This window comes from Arvicola amphibius, chromosome 10 (assembly GCF_903992535.2).
Source record: "Arvicola amphibius chromosome 10, mArvAmp1.2, whole genome shotgun sequence".
Taxonomy (NCBI): Eukaryota; Metazoa; Chordata; class Mammalia; order Rodentia; family Cricetidae; genus Arvicola; species Arvicola amphibius.
This window is the reverse complement of record NC_052056.1, coordinates 82618367-82635093: the sequence shown is the minus strand read 5'-3', so window position 1 is coordinate 82635093 and position 16727 is coordinate 82618367. Positions and strand designations below refer to the sequence as shown.

The following is a 16727-nucleotide window of genomic DNA, read 5'->3' as shown; positions in this document are numbered from 1 at the left end:
CTTAGCCATGGTCTGCTGGGGTCATGGCGGGAAGCTGCTGTCCTGGCCACCCACCAAATGCTGTCCTAGTGGTATTGTGTGCATGTTGGTTCCACCCATTCTCCAACTGCTCCCGTCCCATTTTATGAATTTAGAAACACAGGCAGAAGAGAGACCAGAGCCACACAGCCAAGCGTGGCTTACAGGGTTAGTGTGAACTTTGGAGGCTAACCTCTAGATCACGGTGCAGGGTCATGTCTGTCATGATGTGTGGGGACGTGTTGTGAAAGTGAGGCAGTGGGTGGGAGTGTTTCTGGGTGGGGGGAGAGCCATCACGCAGAGGGGACCAACGAGAGGAGTCTTGTGTGCAGTGATCCCAAGGTCAGAGGGAAGAGGGGAGAGAGAGAGGGAGAGATGGTGAGGTAGAAATGTGCTGGGCAAGACTGAAGGCAGGAGCAGCCCCAGGGTGTGTGCGGGGTACACGAGGGGCTTTGGGGAGAGCCCTGGCCCCCTTGCAGTATGACACTATGGGGGGCTTAAGCTGGGGGGAGGTGGCTCACCTCCCAGTCTCGCCTTCACCCAGGCATGTCAGAGCGGGAGCGGCAGGTGATGAAGAGGCTGAAGGAAGTGGTGGACAAGCAGAGGGACGAGATCCGAGCCAAAGACAGGGAGCTTGGCCTGAAGAATGAGGACGTCGAGGCTGTAAGTGACCAACGCCAATCTGAGCCCACTTTCCTACTTCATGGCGGCATGGGGGCGGGGCTGGAGAGATGGCTGGACAGTAAGAGCATCCGCTGCTCTTCCAGAGGAGTAGAGCTCAGCTCCCAGCACCCACATGACAGGTCGTAACTGTAACTGCGGTCTCAGGAGATCTGACACCTTCTTCTGGCCTTCACAGGCACTAGACACATGTGTGGCGCACAGATGTACACATAGGCAAAACACATAGCCGTATAAAAATAAATAGATCTGAAAAAGAAGCCCACATGTGTATCACCCTTGTCAACAGTCATAAAAATAGAAACAAATTAGAAAGGTGTTTATAATGTACATGTTCTACTCAAAGAGGGTTTCCTTTGTGCTGTACACAGTCTGGGTTACTGTCATCCGTGGGTTACTGTCGTCCATGATTTCCCGTTGTCCATGGTTTCCTGTCGTCCATGATTTCCTGTCGTCCGTGGTTTCCCGCCGTCCGTGGTTTCCTGTCATCCGTGGTGTCCTGTCGCCCGTGGTTTCCTGTCGTCCGTGGTTTTCTGTTGTCCGTGGTTTCCTGTCGTCCGTGGTTTCCTGTCTTCCGTGGTGTCCTGTCGTCCGTGGTTTCCTGTTGTCCGTGATTTCCTGCCATCCGTGGTTTCCTGTTGTCCGTGGTGTTCTGCCGTCCGTGGTGTCCTGTCATCTGTGACAGCCTCACTAAATGCCTCTTTCTCTCTACAGCTGCAGCAGCAGCAGACGAGGCTAATGAAGATCAACCATGACCTTCGGCACCGGGTCACAGTGGTGGAGGCCCAGGGGAAGGCCTTAATTGAGCAGAAGGTGGAGCTTGAAGCAGATCTGCAGACCAAGGAGCAGGAGATGGGCAGCCTGCGGGCAGAACTCGGGAAGCTGAGGGAGAGGCTGCAGGGCGAGTACAGCCAGAACGGGGAGGAGGAGGCCGAGGTGAGCAGCAAGCTGGTGTGAGGTGTGTAGGAACCCGAGTTGTGGGCCGGCCCCATGTAGGAAGAACTGCCTTGTTTTCCCCATTGTATCTAAGAAGGTGGGAGGCACCAAGAGAGAAAGAGGGAGGGAGGGGGAGAGAGAGACAGAGACAGAGACAGAGAGAGAGACAGAGAGATCCTGGCCTGAGGACACCAATTGGGCATGGGCAGAGCTGGACCTGAATCCCTGGTCATCAGCATCCCAGAGGGCACACAGTTCAGTGATGGCCGCTGAGCTTCATTCATCATTCATTCACTCATTCATTCATTCATCCATTCGAGTGACTGTTGGCTGTTGCAGGCACAGAGGATGGATGGTAAGGATTGCGTAGCCCTGACTTCTGTCCCATGGAGCATGTGTTTTTAGGGACTGGAAGTTCTAGATGGATACCCAAGAGAACTGAACACGTATCCACGTAAAAACCTGTACAGGGGCCTGGAGAGATGACTCAGCAGTTAAGAGCACATGCTGCTTTTTCAAAGGACCCCATTTCAGCTCCTAAGCCCCCACGTTTGGAGGCTCACAACTGCTTCTAACTCCAGCTCCAGGGCATCTGTTGCTCTCTCTGTCCTCCTTGAAAACCTGAATCCATGTGTACACATGCGCACATTTAAACACCCGTATACACATTAAAAAAAAATGTGCAAGCTGACTCAGTGGCTCATACCTGGAATCCTAGCGCTCAGGAGCGTAAGACTCTAGAAGTTTTGCTGGGCGGTGGTTGCGCACTTCTATAATCCCAGCACTCAGGAGGCAGAGGCAGGCAGATCTCAGTTTGAGGCCAGCCTGGTCTACAAGAGCTAGTTCCAGGACAGGCTCCAAAGCTACAGATAAACCTTGTCTCGAAAAACCAAAAAAAAAAAAAAGTTTAAATTTAAGATCGCCTTAGACTGTGTATCAAATTCTAACCTAACCTGAGCTGTGTGAGACCCTGTCTCAAAGGTAAAAATAAAACCCAGGAAGAAAAACGACCCAGATGTTCACCGTAGCGTTACTCATCGGGTCTGACAGATGGAACAGATACCTGATTAGGAAGTGAGAACGGAAATGTGGCCATACATAGTCCATGCCACGGAATATGACTCAGCCCTGAAAAAGATTGAGTCACAAGACAGCACGCCCGACCCCATAGAAGAACCCTGAAGTCGTCTTCGTGAGTGAGAATAGGCCAGACTCGGGAGGCCACATGCTGTGTATCTCTGATGTCTCTAAGATTCTGGATTAGGCAGATCCAGGCCAGAGTGTAGATGGGCGGTGTAGAGACTAGGGCAGTGGTGAACGGCTAATGGGCATAGGGCTTCTTTGGGGAGGAAGGAAAAGTTCCGGAATTAGAAAGTGGTGGTGGTTGCACACCTAAACATATGCTGAAACTCCCTGAACTTCATTCTTTGAAGGGTAGCTATTGTGGTATGTGAATTACATGTAGATGATTTTAACATTTATTTATTGTGTGTGTGCGTGCACATGTGCCACAGCGTATGGAGGTCACTTTTGTGGAGGTTATTTTCTTCCTTCTGCCGTGTAGGTTTGTCTGGGGTGGGCTCAGGGGGCTTTTCCAGGAGGTGATTGGCAGGAGTAAGGATAGAGGAGGAGGGGGAATGAGTTCCAGGCGGGAAGAATGACCTGTTCAAAGGCCCTGTGGCGGGAGGAGCCTCAGGGACAAGGAGGCATCACCGTGAAGGTGGCTGGTGTGCAGTGAAGGGCAGTGAGGGGCTGTCCAGCGGTCCGGGTGGAAGTTGGGGCCAGGCCTGCAGGCTCCTACGGGAGAGGAGTTTGTGTGCATCTGAGAGGTTGACAGGTGCGAGGGGTATTGGGGGGGAGTCCCAGGAGTTTTTGACATCATATAGAAGGGAAGGACTAGCCGGGAAATGGTGGCACACACCTTTAATCCTAGCACTTGGGAGGCAGAGGCAGGCAGTACTCTGTGAGTTCGAGGCCAGCCTGGTCACAGAGCGAGTTCCAGGACAGGCAGGACTACATAAGAGAAACCCAGTTACAGAAAGAAAGAAAAGAAGGGAAGGAAAGGACTGAGCCCCAGCATAGCCACCCTGGAGAGGAGAGACTGTCCCGGCAGTGAGACATTGTCCTCACTTGTCTCTCAGGAAGAGCTGGTGATCAAGGCTTCCAGCAAAACCTACACTTGAGAGGTGACTCCTGAGGCAGCCTGTGACAGGGAAGGGGGAAGGTGAACAGGAGGCCCGGTGGCAAAGCCGAGGACATTCACCTGCTGGGGCTGCTAAGAAGTACCCAGGCCCTCTCAGAACTGACTGTGGGGTGACACTAAGTCCCACCTCAGAGTGGCTAAAGGCCGCATGGGTTGTGAGTTTCGCATACCCTGAAGATGCAAACAAGAAGGCAGAGGCATGCAGCGAGTGCCGGAGGCCTCCTTGTCCATGGATGGAGCCTTCAGGAGGCCTAGGGCCAGGAGGTGGTGGGTGCAGTGGGTCTGACACAGATAAACCCAGGCGGGGCTTACAGCCCCCAAGATGGGCCTATAATGCCAGCAGCTGACAGAGCTTCCAAGGTGCAACTTTCCTGTGGCTGGCGGAGGGAGGAGAGGGTCAGGGAAGAGCTGCGGGAGTATCTGTAGGTAGCAAGTGAGACCGAGTCCCCAGTGGCCTTGTTAGTCACCTTGCAAAGGAGATGAACTTACAGGCAGCTGAGTTCCAGCCTGAGAGGTCTGTGCCTAGCCAACAGCTGATGCATCTGGACCAGCTGCTTCTGAAGGACTAGAATCTGGGGAGAGAATAAGGAAGAAGTCATCTTTAGAGGGACAGGGTTAGGACCTGATTTGTCATGAAGTCAAGTTACGTGTTGAAGGAGAGAGAGAGGTACACGTGTTGTCTGTGACTGGAGCTTGAAGGTCAGACAGCTTCAGGTAGAGCGGTTCCAGGGGCTCAGAGAACGAAAGGTAGTAGGAATTCTGACTCAGGCCTTTTTGGTTTTGTTGCTTCTTAAGTTGTATCCTTTCTTGGGTGGGCTCTGGTTACGACATGGTCCCTGATAGTAACTTGCTCAGCGAGCCTCTTCCCCAAGAGTCCCAGCAGAAGTCTTCAGACTGGCTCCTCGCTGAGTCAGCCCTGTGAGAAGAGGCCTACAGATAGGTACTGTGCCCTTCTGGGTCCCTGGCTGCTGTAGAGGGGTTCACAAACCAGCTGGGTACCAAGTGGAACCCTGAAGACTGAGGGGATACAGAGGTGTTGGTGGGTAGGCTGGGATTGCAGCTGTCCTCTGGAGTGCGAGGGAGCTGTGGCTGCCATGCAGTCTCTGAGCTGCAGCAGAAATGCGTCGGGGGGTCCCTTGACATGGCCTCTGCAGGTGTGATGAGCACTGGAATTTTATGGAGGACAGTATGAAGGGGGAGTGACCTATGGCAGGCACCAATGACTTTGCAATAATACAGGTCTGAAATAAAAGGCTGGGCCAGATCCACATCAGGGAGATGCATGCCCAAGCCAGCCACTAGGCCACAACAGGGGGTACCCATCCTGCAGTCTTGCTCCAGGAACTCAGGCCTCTTTCCGTCTGACCAAGCAGGGCTGGTCTAAGCCTGGGTACCCGAAGGCACCACCCTAAGGACCATGTGATTCCCAGCTCTGCTCCAGGTCTCTCGCTTAAGGAGGACAGGGACATCTTGCACCAACTGGCTGCACAAGCTGGTTTTACCTTCCGTTCTGGCAGCTGAGGAGTAGAGAAGAAACAGGGAGAAGGGCGGGGAGATGGCTGTCGATAAAGTGCTTGCCATGCAGACTCGAGGACCTGAGCTTGGAGGCCTGAATTTGGAGCCCCAGCACCAACATACAAAAAGCCAGGTGGAGCTTATGCCTGTAGCCCTGGCACGGTGGCTCCGGGCATCCAGAGCCAGCCAGTCTGGCACAGTTGCTGCGCTAAACAGATTAAATAGAGCACGATTGATGAAGCCACTTGATGTCAGTGTCTGGCTCTGTGTGTGCATACGAATAAAAATGTAGAAAAAAGTGAGGGGGGAAATGAAGGCTGCCCACATCTGATCGCACTGCCTGCATGGCTTCCGGGTTGTGTGACGTCCAGAGTGCATCTCAATAAAACAGGAGGGCAGCAGGGTTACATGGGACCCCGGGGCTTCTGGCAGATGAGGGGACAGCCCTGACCCCGTGGTTCAGGGTCTTATGAAGCCCAGGTAGAGAAATGTGGTTGTTGGGGGAGGGGGACAGTGGCGTGGAGAGGCATGGATGGCTGGCTCTCACACATCCAGAAAGTTCTCAGAAGCATTCATGCCGAGTGTTGCCCCTGCACCGGGAGGAGGGGAGATAGGGACAGGTCGGGTGGGGAGATTTCCAGTGGAATGTTGAGCAAGCTGTTCCAGGCAGGGAACAGCCAGGAAGCAGGCTGGAAAATGCTGCCTGTGGCTGGGTACAGTTCAGCCCTAGGGCGGGGCTGGAGGAGGGAGGTGGGAGCTATAAAGGAACTTGCAGCTGGAGAGGGGAGCTCTTTTTGGTTTTCCTGGTTTTGTGAGACTGGGTTTCTCCACATAGTCTGTAGCTGTCCTGAAACTCACTATGTAGACCAGGCTGTCCTTGAACTCATAGAGATCCTTCTGCCTCTGCCTCTGCCTCCCGAGGGATAGGACCAAAGGTGTGCACCACCATGCCCGGCCAAGGAAGCCATTCTTGTTATTTCCCATGGAGCCTGGTTTTCTCTCTAGTTTACCCAGTCTGCTCCTTTCTTTCTCTGTTCTTTTTCTTTTATTGTTTTCTGTTTTTGTTTTGGGACAAGGTTTCATGTGGCCTAAGCTGGTCAGTATCCAAGGATAACCCAGAAATCATGATCCTCTTGCCTCTGCCTCTCCAGTGCCGGGATTCTAGTGTGTAAACCATACCAGGTTTATGCAGAGCCAGGGGCGTTGGACCCAGGGGCCTGGTGAATGTCGGGCAGTCGCTCTCCCCGCTGAGCTGTATACTGAGTTCTTACGTGGTGTTATTGAGGTAGGTCTCACAACATAGCCCAGGCTGGCCCTAAACTCCAAACCTACCTTTCACACTGAGGTGGACTTTTACATAAGGCTCTGAGAGGTATAATCCATGAACCATCCCATTCGGCCGTTTTCAGCATCCAGGGAAGAGAACTGTCCCAGGGCGTGGGCTCCAGCTCTGGCAGCCTTGCAAAATAAACCACCGTGAGTGGCATGCAGTTAATTTCTAGGAAGCAGGTCTTCAGATAAGAAAGTGTACAATGGTCAGGCATGGTGGTGCATGCCCTGAAGTCCCAGCCCTTGATGATGGACTGTGTTCGAGTCTATCCTCAGCTACATTTCTAGTTTGAGGCCAGCCTGGGCTACATAGGAAGACTGTCTCACAACAATGAAGGCAGAATCGCATAGCACCCTAAGGGCCTGGTAGCTGGATTGAGCCACGGTTTAGATCCTGGGTCCTGGCGGCTTTGAGCTATGATCACCGGGCTCCATTGATGCCACAGGGGAGCCTTCCCAGGAGGCCAGGCCTCAGGCTACAGGCCCAGACCTGTGATGCGGCACCTGGGGCCTCCAGGCATCTCCTGGCACCTGTGCCCAGAGAGCCTCCAGGGAGGAGTTTATCTGCGATAACCTGAGCCACCCTACAGTCCCTTGTGGAATGACCCTAGAAGGGCCTCTGACTGGCTTGATGACTGTATTGAAAGGGATTGCTTCAAACTTTCCAGCTGGGATGGGCCTTGTAGGACTGCTCACCAGGTGGAGTCATGGCCTACAGAACCCCAGTTCTCCCCACACTCAGAAGCAAAACTGCCACACACCTGGCTAAGACTCATCTAAGCTCTAGGGGAATTAATGCTCACTACCTCAAAAGAGGCCAGAGGAACCTCTATGATTTTTTTCCCATAGGATATTTATTTATTTATTTGTTTAACATGTGTGGCTGTTTTGTCTGCATGTATCTTTGCACACCAGAAGAGGGTGTCCGATCCCATGGGACTACAGCTATAGACAGTTGTGAGCCACCCTGTTGGGTGCTGGGAATTGGACCCAGGACCTCTAGGAGAACAACCAGTGCTCTTAACCTCTGAGCCATCTCTCCAGCCCTAGCTTTCTGTGTCTTGACTGAACACAGTCACTGCTGGGGAGCAGGGGGACCCTGAGTGTCAAACTGGGTTTGTGGGCGTTGGGGGGGCACATTACTTTATTTCCAGGACTTAGTTGGCAGATCTCTGTGAGTTCTAGGCCAGCCTGTTCTACAAAGCAAGTTCCAGGACAGCCAGGGCTATGCAAGAAACCATCTTGAAAAACAAAAACAAAACAGAAACAAGCAAAATAGAAACATCACTAGGTTCTCTGGGGCATGATGTAAACCTAACACTAGGGAGGCAGAGGCAGGAGGATTTGGAATTTGGGTCTCCAGATTTTAAAACAGTTGACAGCTGATTCAGTAGATTTTATGGCACAGCAGGGGTCTAAACAAATGTGGGGGACTCTGTGTGGCCCTAGGGACTCTATTGCAACCTCTCATGTCTTTGCCTCTGGTGCTGAGAGTTGGTGGAAAACTCCTACACATGCATCAGCACCCCACGCAGAGGGAGCACCTCTCTGGAAACCGCTCCCTTCCCTTCCCCTTCCTTTCCCTTCTCTTTTCCCTTCCCTTTTCTCTTCCCTTTCCCCTCCCCTCCTTCCTTTTCTTTTCTATTTTCTCTGTAGAGGCAGGGTTTCTCTGTAGCTTTGGAGCCTGTCCTGGAACTAGGTCTGTAGACCAGGGTGGCCTTGAACTCTCAGAGATCCACCTGCCTCTGCCTCCCAAATGCTGGGTTAAAAGCGTGTGCCACCACTGTCCGGCCTCAGCCTACTTTTTTACAGAACCCAGGACCACCTGCCCAGGGATGGCCCCACCCACATCAATCACTAATTAAGAAAATGCCCTATAGCTGGACCTTATGGAGGATCTTTCTCAGTTGAAGTTCCCTCCTTTCAGATGACTCAAACTAGCCAGGGCAGCTAGCCAGATGGCTCAGCAGGTAAAGGTGCCATGCAGTCACCACTGGCGTTTGATACCCAGGACCCTGGATATGGTCAGAAGAAAAAACTGACTTCCTAAAGTTGCCCTTTGACTGCCATATACTCTATAAACACTCACAGACACGTACAATAATCGTGAATAAACAAGTAAATAGAAAGTAGCAAGTGTGTGGACTGTGGAGAACTGGGACCCTTGGAGTGGCTGGCGGGAATGCAAAACAGGGCACATCCACTGTGGGAAGCACCTTGGTATAGAAAGGAGAACTCAGAAAGGTAAAGACAGAGTCTCCACAGCTGTTCACAGACCTGGGCATAGTTCAAGGATGGAAGACAGGTGTCCCGTCAGGATTGGACACCCCAATCCAAAGAGAAGCCACCTACATACCCATCAATGGCAGGATGACACCATGCTCATCTTCCCGTCTGTAGACTATTACCCAGCCATTAATAGGGATGAATCTCTGACACAGGCTGTAATGTGGAAGAAATACAAGGTTGATTGGAAGAGGCAGGTGCATTATGGGAAATGTCCAGGTTGGGAGAGACCAGAGATCAGGCTTCCTGCAGGGGCTGAGACAGAAAGAGGGGGGAGTGGTGGCTTAGTGAGTGTGGGAATTGCCTTTGGATGATAAGAATGTTCTGAAATTAGAGGTATAAAGTAGTATCACTGCATGAGAGGTTTTTTTTTATGGGGGGGGGGAGATCACACTGTATCCCAGGCTGGTTTCAAGTCTCTATTTAGCCCAGGCTGGCCTCAAACTTACTGTGTGGCTCAGATTGCCTTGAAATTCACAGCATATCTCAGGGTGGCCTTGAACTCTAGGCACCTTTCCTGCCCCAGCCACCCATGTGCCAAGACTAGAGCCATGCACCACCACACACAGCTAACATACTTTAAAATGGTAAATTCTGTATTTCATGTGTCTTACCAATGTCTTTGAAAGGCTACCAGGCTCGGGCACGAGGTGTCATGGTAAGTTGTATGCTGAGGCAGGTCAGCTGATGCAGGACGATCCTGGGCTCAGTCTGTGTGACTTACATTGCAGACAGCTGTATCCCCTTGGCAGGCTCCAGCAAGGTGGCAGGAGCCCGTGGGGAAGAAGGGATTTGACCAGAGGGTCTGTCACAGAAGTGACTTGACTTCTCGTTAAATGAAAATGGTAGCAAGAATGAGTCTAGGCTGTTCTTCAACGCACCTTGACCATATCAGCAGAGGTCTAAGTAAAAAAATGGGAGGGAAGCTTGGAGGAGAAGGCAACAGATGGTGGAGGGTGGCCGTCAGAGGCATGGTAGGAGGCACGCCTCTGCCCGTTTGTAATAGCATCCTGAGTGGAGTGGGAGTCTGGGATGAAGGAGCTCGCCGAACAGGTGGTGGCTGGCTTCCACCTCCAAAGGGAAGCGTTATGGAAGATAAGCGGAGGCTGCTGCCCAGAGACCGAAAATAGTGACCTGAGCAGGACGCCTACCAGAGGGGGGTGGGAAATTCTAGCATATGAAGGGTGTGGAGCGGGAACCATCAGGAGTGCCTTGACAACGCACCTCTGCCTTCTTCAGATACAGCTGCAGCTGGATGGGGAGGAGTGCATCTCAGACTCAGAGAAGGCCGCCCTGGACCTCAAGGACCCCAACCGCCCTCGGTTCACACTGCAGGAGCTGCGGGACGTACTGCATGAGAGGAATGAGCTGAAGTCTAAGGTGTTCCTGCTGCAAGAGGAGCTGGCCTACTATAAGAGGTGAGGGCAATTACCCCAACCTCAGCAGCCACACCCCAAACCCAGACACATTGGTACTTGTGCAGCAGAGGCACATAGGTGGCATAAAGGTCACACAGCCCCCGGCAGGCCATTGCACGTCTTGCCAAGTGTGTGGCCAAATGTCTGTCAGAGGGTTGAGGCGATAGATGGCTCAATCAATGAAGAGTTAACATTGCAAGCACGAGGAGCAGAACTTAGGTCCCCAGACATTTGCCACGGTTCCCGCCTGTTTCCCAGCCCAGGGGAGGTGGAGACAAGGGAGTCCCTAGTGTAGGATGGCCACCAGCCTGGCCAAATCACTGAGCCTAGAACCAGTGAGACACCGAGTCTCAAAAAATAAAACGGGATGGGGAGATGACTCAGTGGCTGAGATTGCTCTGACCGAGGATCCAGGTTTAGTTCCTGGTTTCTGGTATCTGTACCAGGCAACTCACAACCACCTGTATGTAACTCCAGCTCAAAAAAAAAAAAATCTGTTTCTGTCTTGACTCAGGCACCTGCACTCGCACACACTGACAAATAAGAATAAGAGTAAGCCAGGAGCCAGGCAGTTGTGGAGCACACCTTTAACCCTGGCACTTAGGAGGCTGGGGCAGGCAGATCTCTGAGTTCAAGGCCAGCTTGGTCTACAGAACTAGTTCCAGGAAAGCAAGGCTACACAGAGAAACCCTGTCTCAAAAAACGAACAGAAAAGAATAAGAATAATAAAGCAAATAAACATTGGGTAAAGGGAAAGCTGGGAGGATAACCAGTGTGCTAGGTGCACGGAAAGTAGGGCCACCAGGTGCTCTAGCTGACGGTGTGGGCGCCGTCGAGAGTCAGCTGATTCCTGCAGGTGGGAGAAACCAAGGCACAGATTCAGCAGCATTTGTGGTGACAGGAGATGGGAGCGGCCCTGTTTGGCTGGACATCTGAAAATAGAGCGCGCTGGCGCACATCTGTTATCCTAGTGCTCAGGTGACTGAGACAGAAGGATGGCAAATTTGAGGTTGGTCTAGGCTACATAACAAGACACAGTCTCAAAACAAAGGTTTGGATAGGTTGGGACATACCTCAAATCCCAGAATATAAGGGTGGTGGGGACTAGAGCCTCTAGCTCCAAGAGTATTTACATAATGATCCACAGCCGTAGCAAAATCATAGTTGTGCAGTAGCAACGGAAATAATTTTATGGTTGGGGGTCACCACAGCATGAGGAACTGTGTTAAAGGGTCACGGCATTAGAAAGGTTGAGAACCACTGACCTAGAGGGTGGGAAAGTCTTCCTCATTTTCGGCTGCATGTGAAGTTCAAGGCCCACCCAGAAGACATGAGATCTTGTCTTAGAAAATCAAAACCAGAAACGGACAGATGGAGGGCTGGAGATGGCGGAGGTCCAAGCGTGAATTCAGCACTCAGATCTCCAGAAGCCATGTACCTGCTGGCGTAGTGTGCGACCCACCTGTCTTTCCAGCAGCTCCCCAGAGCAATGGCTAGCAGGATCAGCCTAGCTGAGAGCTCTGGGCTTGATTGAGATACCCTGCCTCCGAGAATAAGGTGTGAGGGGCTAGAGGATGATCCCCCGTCAACTGGGGCCCCCATGTGCACACGCACGTACGCACGTGCACACACACATGTGCACACACACGCATGCACACACACACATGCACATCAAAAGGAGGGGGAAGAGAGAGAGGAAGGGAGAGAGGGAAGACCTAGTACTTGTCCTTAAACACCTCCCCGGGGCCAAAGGAACTACTGACTTACCCTCCAGACTCAGACCCCCAGCTAAGTGTGCCAGCAAAGAACCCAGTTGTCATCTTTCCGAGTACCTTACTCCCCACTGAGAAATTTTGCACAAAGCAAAGCATTCTACCCACTTTGGGAGGGTTCCAGTTCTCACAGAATTGTGTTGACTCCTCTATTTCATGCCTTCAGTGAAGAAATAGAAGAGGAGAATCGAATACCCCAGCCTCCGCCCATCATACACCCAAGAACGTCCCCCCAGCCGGAGTCTGGGATCAAGCGACTGTAAGTGTTGTGCCTCACACGTGGGCCGTGTCACACATGGCTCGTCCTCGTTCCTAAGACCTCTGATCCCAGGTCTGGGCACCTTCTCTTGGGACTGAGACCAGCTTCTCCCACCACTGGGGCTTGCCCTTCGTGTTTTGATTCTCCCCCTGCTTGGCCTGGACCGCCAGTTCTCGGTATCACAGGGCAGAGATTTGGGGACCAGTGACTGGTGCTCAGGAGCTTGCTTGGGTGTTACAGGTGCATGGTATGTGGCTCTGGGTTTGATACAGTGAGTAAGTTGGGCGATCGGAGACTCGGGCATTTTCAGAGCTTTAAGGAGCTAAGTGTAGGACCTCATGCTTGAATCCCAGCATTCAGGAGGTGGAGACAAGAAGACCAGAAGTTCAAGGTCATCCTTGGCTTCATAGTAAGTAGCCAAGACCAAACTAGGCTACATAAGATACTTAAAAATAAAGTCCAGAGTAGCCTAGGTCTACCCCCTGTCGGATTTCGTGATGATAAATCCTGTAAACTATTATGTGTATGTTGGTCCAGCATACATTCAGACTTAGGCCCTGGTTGCTATGAGACATGTACAGAAGGTCGCGTGTAGCTCTGTGATCCACTAGACCTTGGCCCCTCCAGGAGTGCTTGGCCTTGTGGATATTCTTGGTTCTCATATTAGTTTGCCAACATTTTCCTTGGAAAAGAACAGAGGATAATGGAATGGTGTCCAATTGAGAAGATTTGCAGGCCCTGAAACCTGTCAGAGGAAGGACTGAGTTTTTATCTGGCCTTGTCAGGTGCCATCTTGCACCCGTCAAGAGCCTGCTGCAAGCCAAGACCTGTTCCTCAGATGGCCTTGTGAGGGCCTCACCCTGGTGCTAATATGTAGAAGACTGTTGTTGTTAGGGGACCCTTGAGACAACTGACTGTGGCCAGTAAGAGGCAGAGCCCAGCTGAGATAGCTCAGCCTCGGAGGACTGTATTCAAGCCTGCTGCAGACCCACATCGAGTGTCTGGATAGACCTAAAGGGGCTCCCCGGACCTGGTTTTGGCTATTCTTACAGAAGAGGCCTAGGGCCTCTCCCCAAACCCAATAGAAGCTTTGAAAGAGCAGGCAGCCTGGGGGTGGGGGAGAAAGTGGGCGCTACCCATACATCCTACCCTTTAAACTCAGTGACCATGCTGGGAATTGTTGGCTAGTTCTGAGCAGACGGAATGTGGGCTGGTTTGTGTGATGGGGCCCACTCCCTTGGCAGGTTGCATCCCGCTCACACTGGGCCCTCCGACAGCGAGGTAGCTTCCTGCAGCGCTGCTGTAGACAGCAGTGCCCCTCTGAGTGGGCCAGCCTGCCCTACACCCCTGCTAGGTTTAGGAGTTCTTCTAAGAGATATAAATACTTGTAAGGAACAGGATCCAAAGGCTCCCAGGAAGTTCCAGCACTGTTTTGACCCTTCTATCTGCTATCAAAGCTCCACTCAGATAACTGCACAGAAGAAATCGTCCTAAGTGCAGGCTCTCCACCCTGGTCCAGCATCGGGCTTGGCTGGCTCCTGGCTCCCTGTGCCAGGGCTCCGTCCCTCCCCATGCTCCTGTAAGTGCAGACCCTGGACTTGAGTGGGACAGCCACCCTCAGCCATGGATTCTGCTCTCACTAGGTGGGGAAGCTCCCATATGTAACTCCAGCACTCGGGAGGCTGGGGTAGGTCCGCCTCTAGTTAGAGAGACACCTAGACTTCAGACTGGGGACCATGCCTGAAAAGAAGCCAGAACAACAGAAACAGGATTCCGTTTTCTTCTCTCTGACACTGTAGAGAAAATGGAAAGGCAGGTGGCGTGTGGTCCGTTGTGAGGTCTAAGCACATGAAACACGCAGAAGGTGAAGGGGGTGACGGTGAACTTGAGGCTGGTGAGGTGGTTTAGCAGTTAAAACACAAGCCTGAGGACCTAAGTTCAGTCCCCCCAGAACCCACATAAAATGGACAAAAGAACTGACTCCCCAAAATCAGTTTTCTGACGCATAAACATACCACTCACATCATACACTCACACGCAGAGACACACAATTTTTTCCCCTGAGACAGGGTTTCTCTGTGGAGCCCTGGCTGTCCTGGAACTAGCTCTGTAGACCAGGCTGGCCTGGAACTTAAATCTCTGCCTTTCTGAGTGCTGGGACTAAAGGAGCGCACCACCACTGCCCAGCACAAATAGTTCTTTTAAGTTGTTTTTTCCATTTTCAAGCTGGGTAAAATCTAGATTATCATGATCCTGATTCAGCATATGACCAGGCCACAGCATCTACCGCACTCTCCGAGGTGGCTCCGTTCCCTATGTCCCTCTCCCCTTTAGCTGTGCCTCAGGTTGCTTGGCAACACCTGGTGTTCTAGGCCTGCCAGGGTTGTCCGCTCCAGAGAGACAGGAGCGAAGACAGAGAAGACAGAGCAGGAGCGTACTTCCTGTTCATGCTGCGCAGGTGGCCAGCCCTTTGCAGCCAGATTTCTGGGGGGTGACAGGAGCGGCTGTCAGGCACAAAGGGCTTTTGACCAGCACAGGGACAACACTGGTGGCTTTTGTCCCCTGTGGTCTATGACAGTTTTCATTGGCAGGCTCTCCTAGAGCCCTTCTTCTCCATATTGTGGCTTCTGTCCCCTTCGTCCTCTCCTTTGGACTGTGTTTGACCTGCGGCTGTGGGCCCCTGATACCAGCCCACCTCTGTCACCCAGCAGCTAATAAAAAACCACCAGGCTTAGTTGAAGGGAGTCCACTCTTGAGTATGGTCAGAGTCATGGAACTGGTACAGTTATCCCCATTTCTCAGATGAGGAAACTGAGGCCCAGGGATGTCACAGACTTGATTCAAATCTGTGTGATTGGGAAGACTCAAAGCTGGGCTTCTAAACTAGGTCTTTTTTTTAGATTTATTTATTATGTATACAACATTCTGCCTCCATGTATGCCTGCAGGCCAGAAAAGGGTGGCAGATCTCAATACAGATGGTTGTGAGCCACCATGTGGTTGCTGGGAATTGAACTCAGGACCTCTGGAAGAGCAGCCAGTGCTCTTAACCTCTGAGCCATCTCTCCAGACCCTAAACTAGGTCTTTTGTCCATTACGACACCCCCTCACCTCTCCTTCCTCTCTCACATCCTCATGCCCCAGCTAGTGGCTGGCTGCCCAGGTCCGCTTATCTCTCAAATGCACCCTGAGTCCAAGACGTCAGAATTGACATTTCTGGGCTGGGCACAACAAGGCAACCAGAACCTCCCACTGCCAGTCAAAACAGTGAGCCTGAAGATGGTCCAAGAATAGCTTGTGACTGTGAGGCCACTGGCCTGAGAGGGCAGGTTGGCACAGCCCATGGAGGTCACAAGGGAGCCTCAAGTGACTTCAGCCTTGTCCCCAGCAAACCCTAAACACGTGTCCCTTTTGTGTGGTCCCCACTTCAGAGTCCATGCCGCACATACACAGGATGGCTTTCCACTGGGCACAGCTTGGTGGGGGGAGTCTGGAGGGGGACAGGAAGGCAGCAGCTGGCCTCAGGGACCGGAAAGCCTGGCCTTGGAGTATGTTCCGCCTCTGTCTGCAGCAGTAAGGACGACAATGTGTCCTGTTTCTGGCCTTCTACCCCCACACCCCTCCTCAGCCAGGAATAGTTTCTTCGAAGCCGCCCATGAAATGCTAGGAGTTAGCAACTTCACTTGGTTTGAGCCTTCCGAAAATACTCAGTAGGGGTGGAGGCATTAAAACCATGTCTACCATGATTAAGATGCAGAATTTGGCCTGACAGTCATAGGAGTGGCTCTCCCTCTCTTATCAAACTTGGAGGTCATAGGCTGTGCCCTAGCAAGCCAGCTTCAGCCACCTGTCTGGAGTAACTCAATTATAAAAGCCAAATTAATAGTGAAAAGCAGAAAATAGGAGATTTATTCCATGTGGCCACACATTGAATACAGACACACAGCGATACACACAGACACACAGCGATACACACAGACACACAGATACACACAGACACACAGAAATACACACAGACACACATCCATCTTCAGGGTCAGGTTTAAATAGAGGGCAACAGCTAGGCACATCTGAACAGTCCTGCCTTCGTGTGGTTACCCCATCACTCATTGTCCTGTTTCAGTTTCACCCTGTGAGGTCGTCAGCTTTGTAAATCTCTGGAGACAAGTACTCACTTCCTGGGGCAATTCCCATTCCTTGTTTGGAGAGTCTGATGATCTTAAGGGAGAAAGACTTAAGCATCTCTTTAAAATATTTCATTATGGGGCTAGAGAGACGGCTCAGTGGTTAAGAGCACTGGCTGCTCTTCCA

General features: G+C 52.0%; 1 protein-coding gene across 1 annotated transcript in view; it reads left to right on the top strand.

Moving 5' to 3' along the window:
* Rilpl1 (Rab interacting lysosomal protein like 1) overlaps positions 1-16727 on the top strand; it is a 34671-nt gene that overhangs the window by 13364 nt on the left and 4580 nt on the right. Inside the window, exons 3-6 of the mRNA XM_038346601.1 lie at positions 563-681; positions 1414-1635; positions 10208-10386; positions 12325-12417. Coding sequence (XP_038202529.1) covers positions 563-681; positions 1414-1635; positions 10208-10386; positions 12325-12417 — 613 coding nt within the window. The remainder of the gene's footprint in view (positions 1-562; positions 682-1413; positions 1636-10207; positions 10387-12324; positions 12418-16727) is intronic.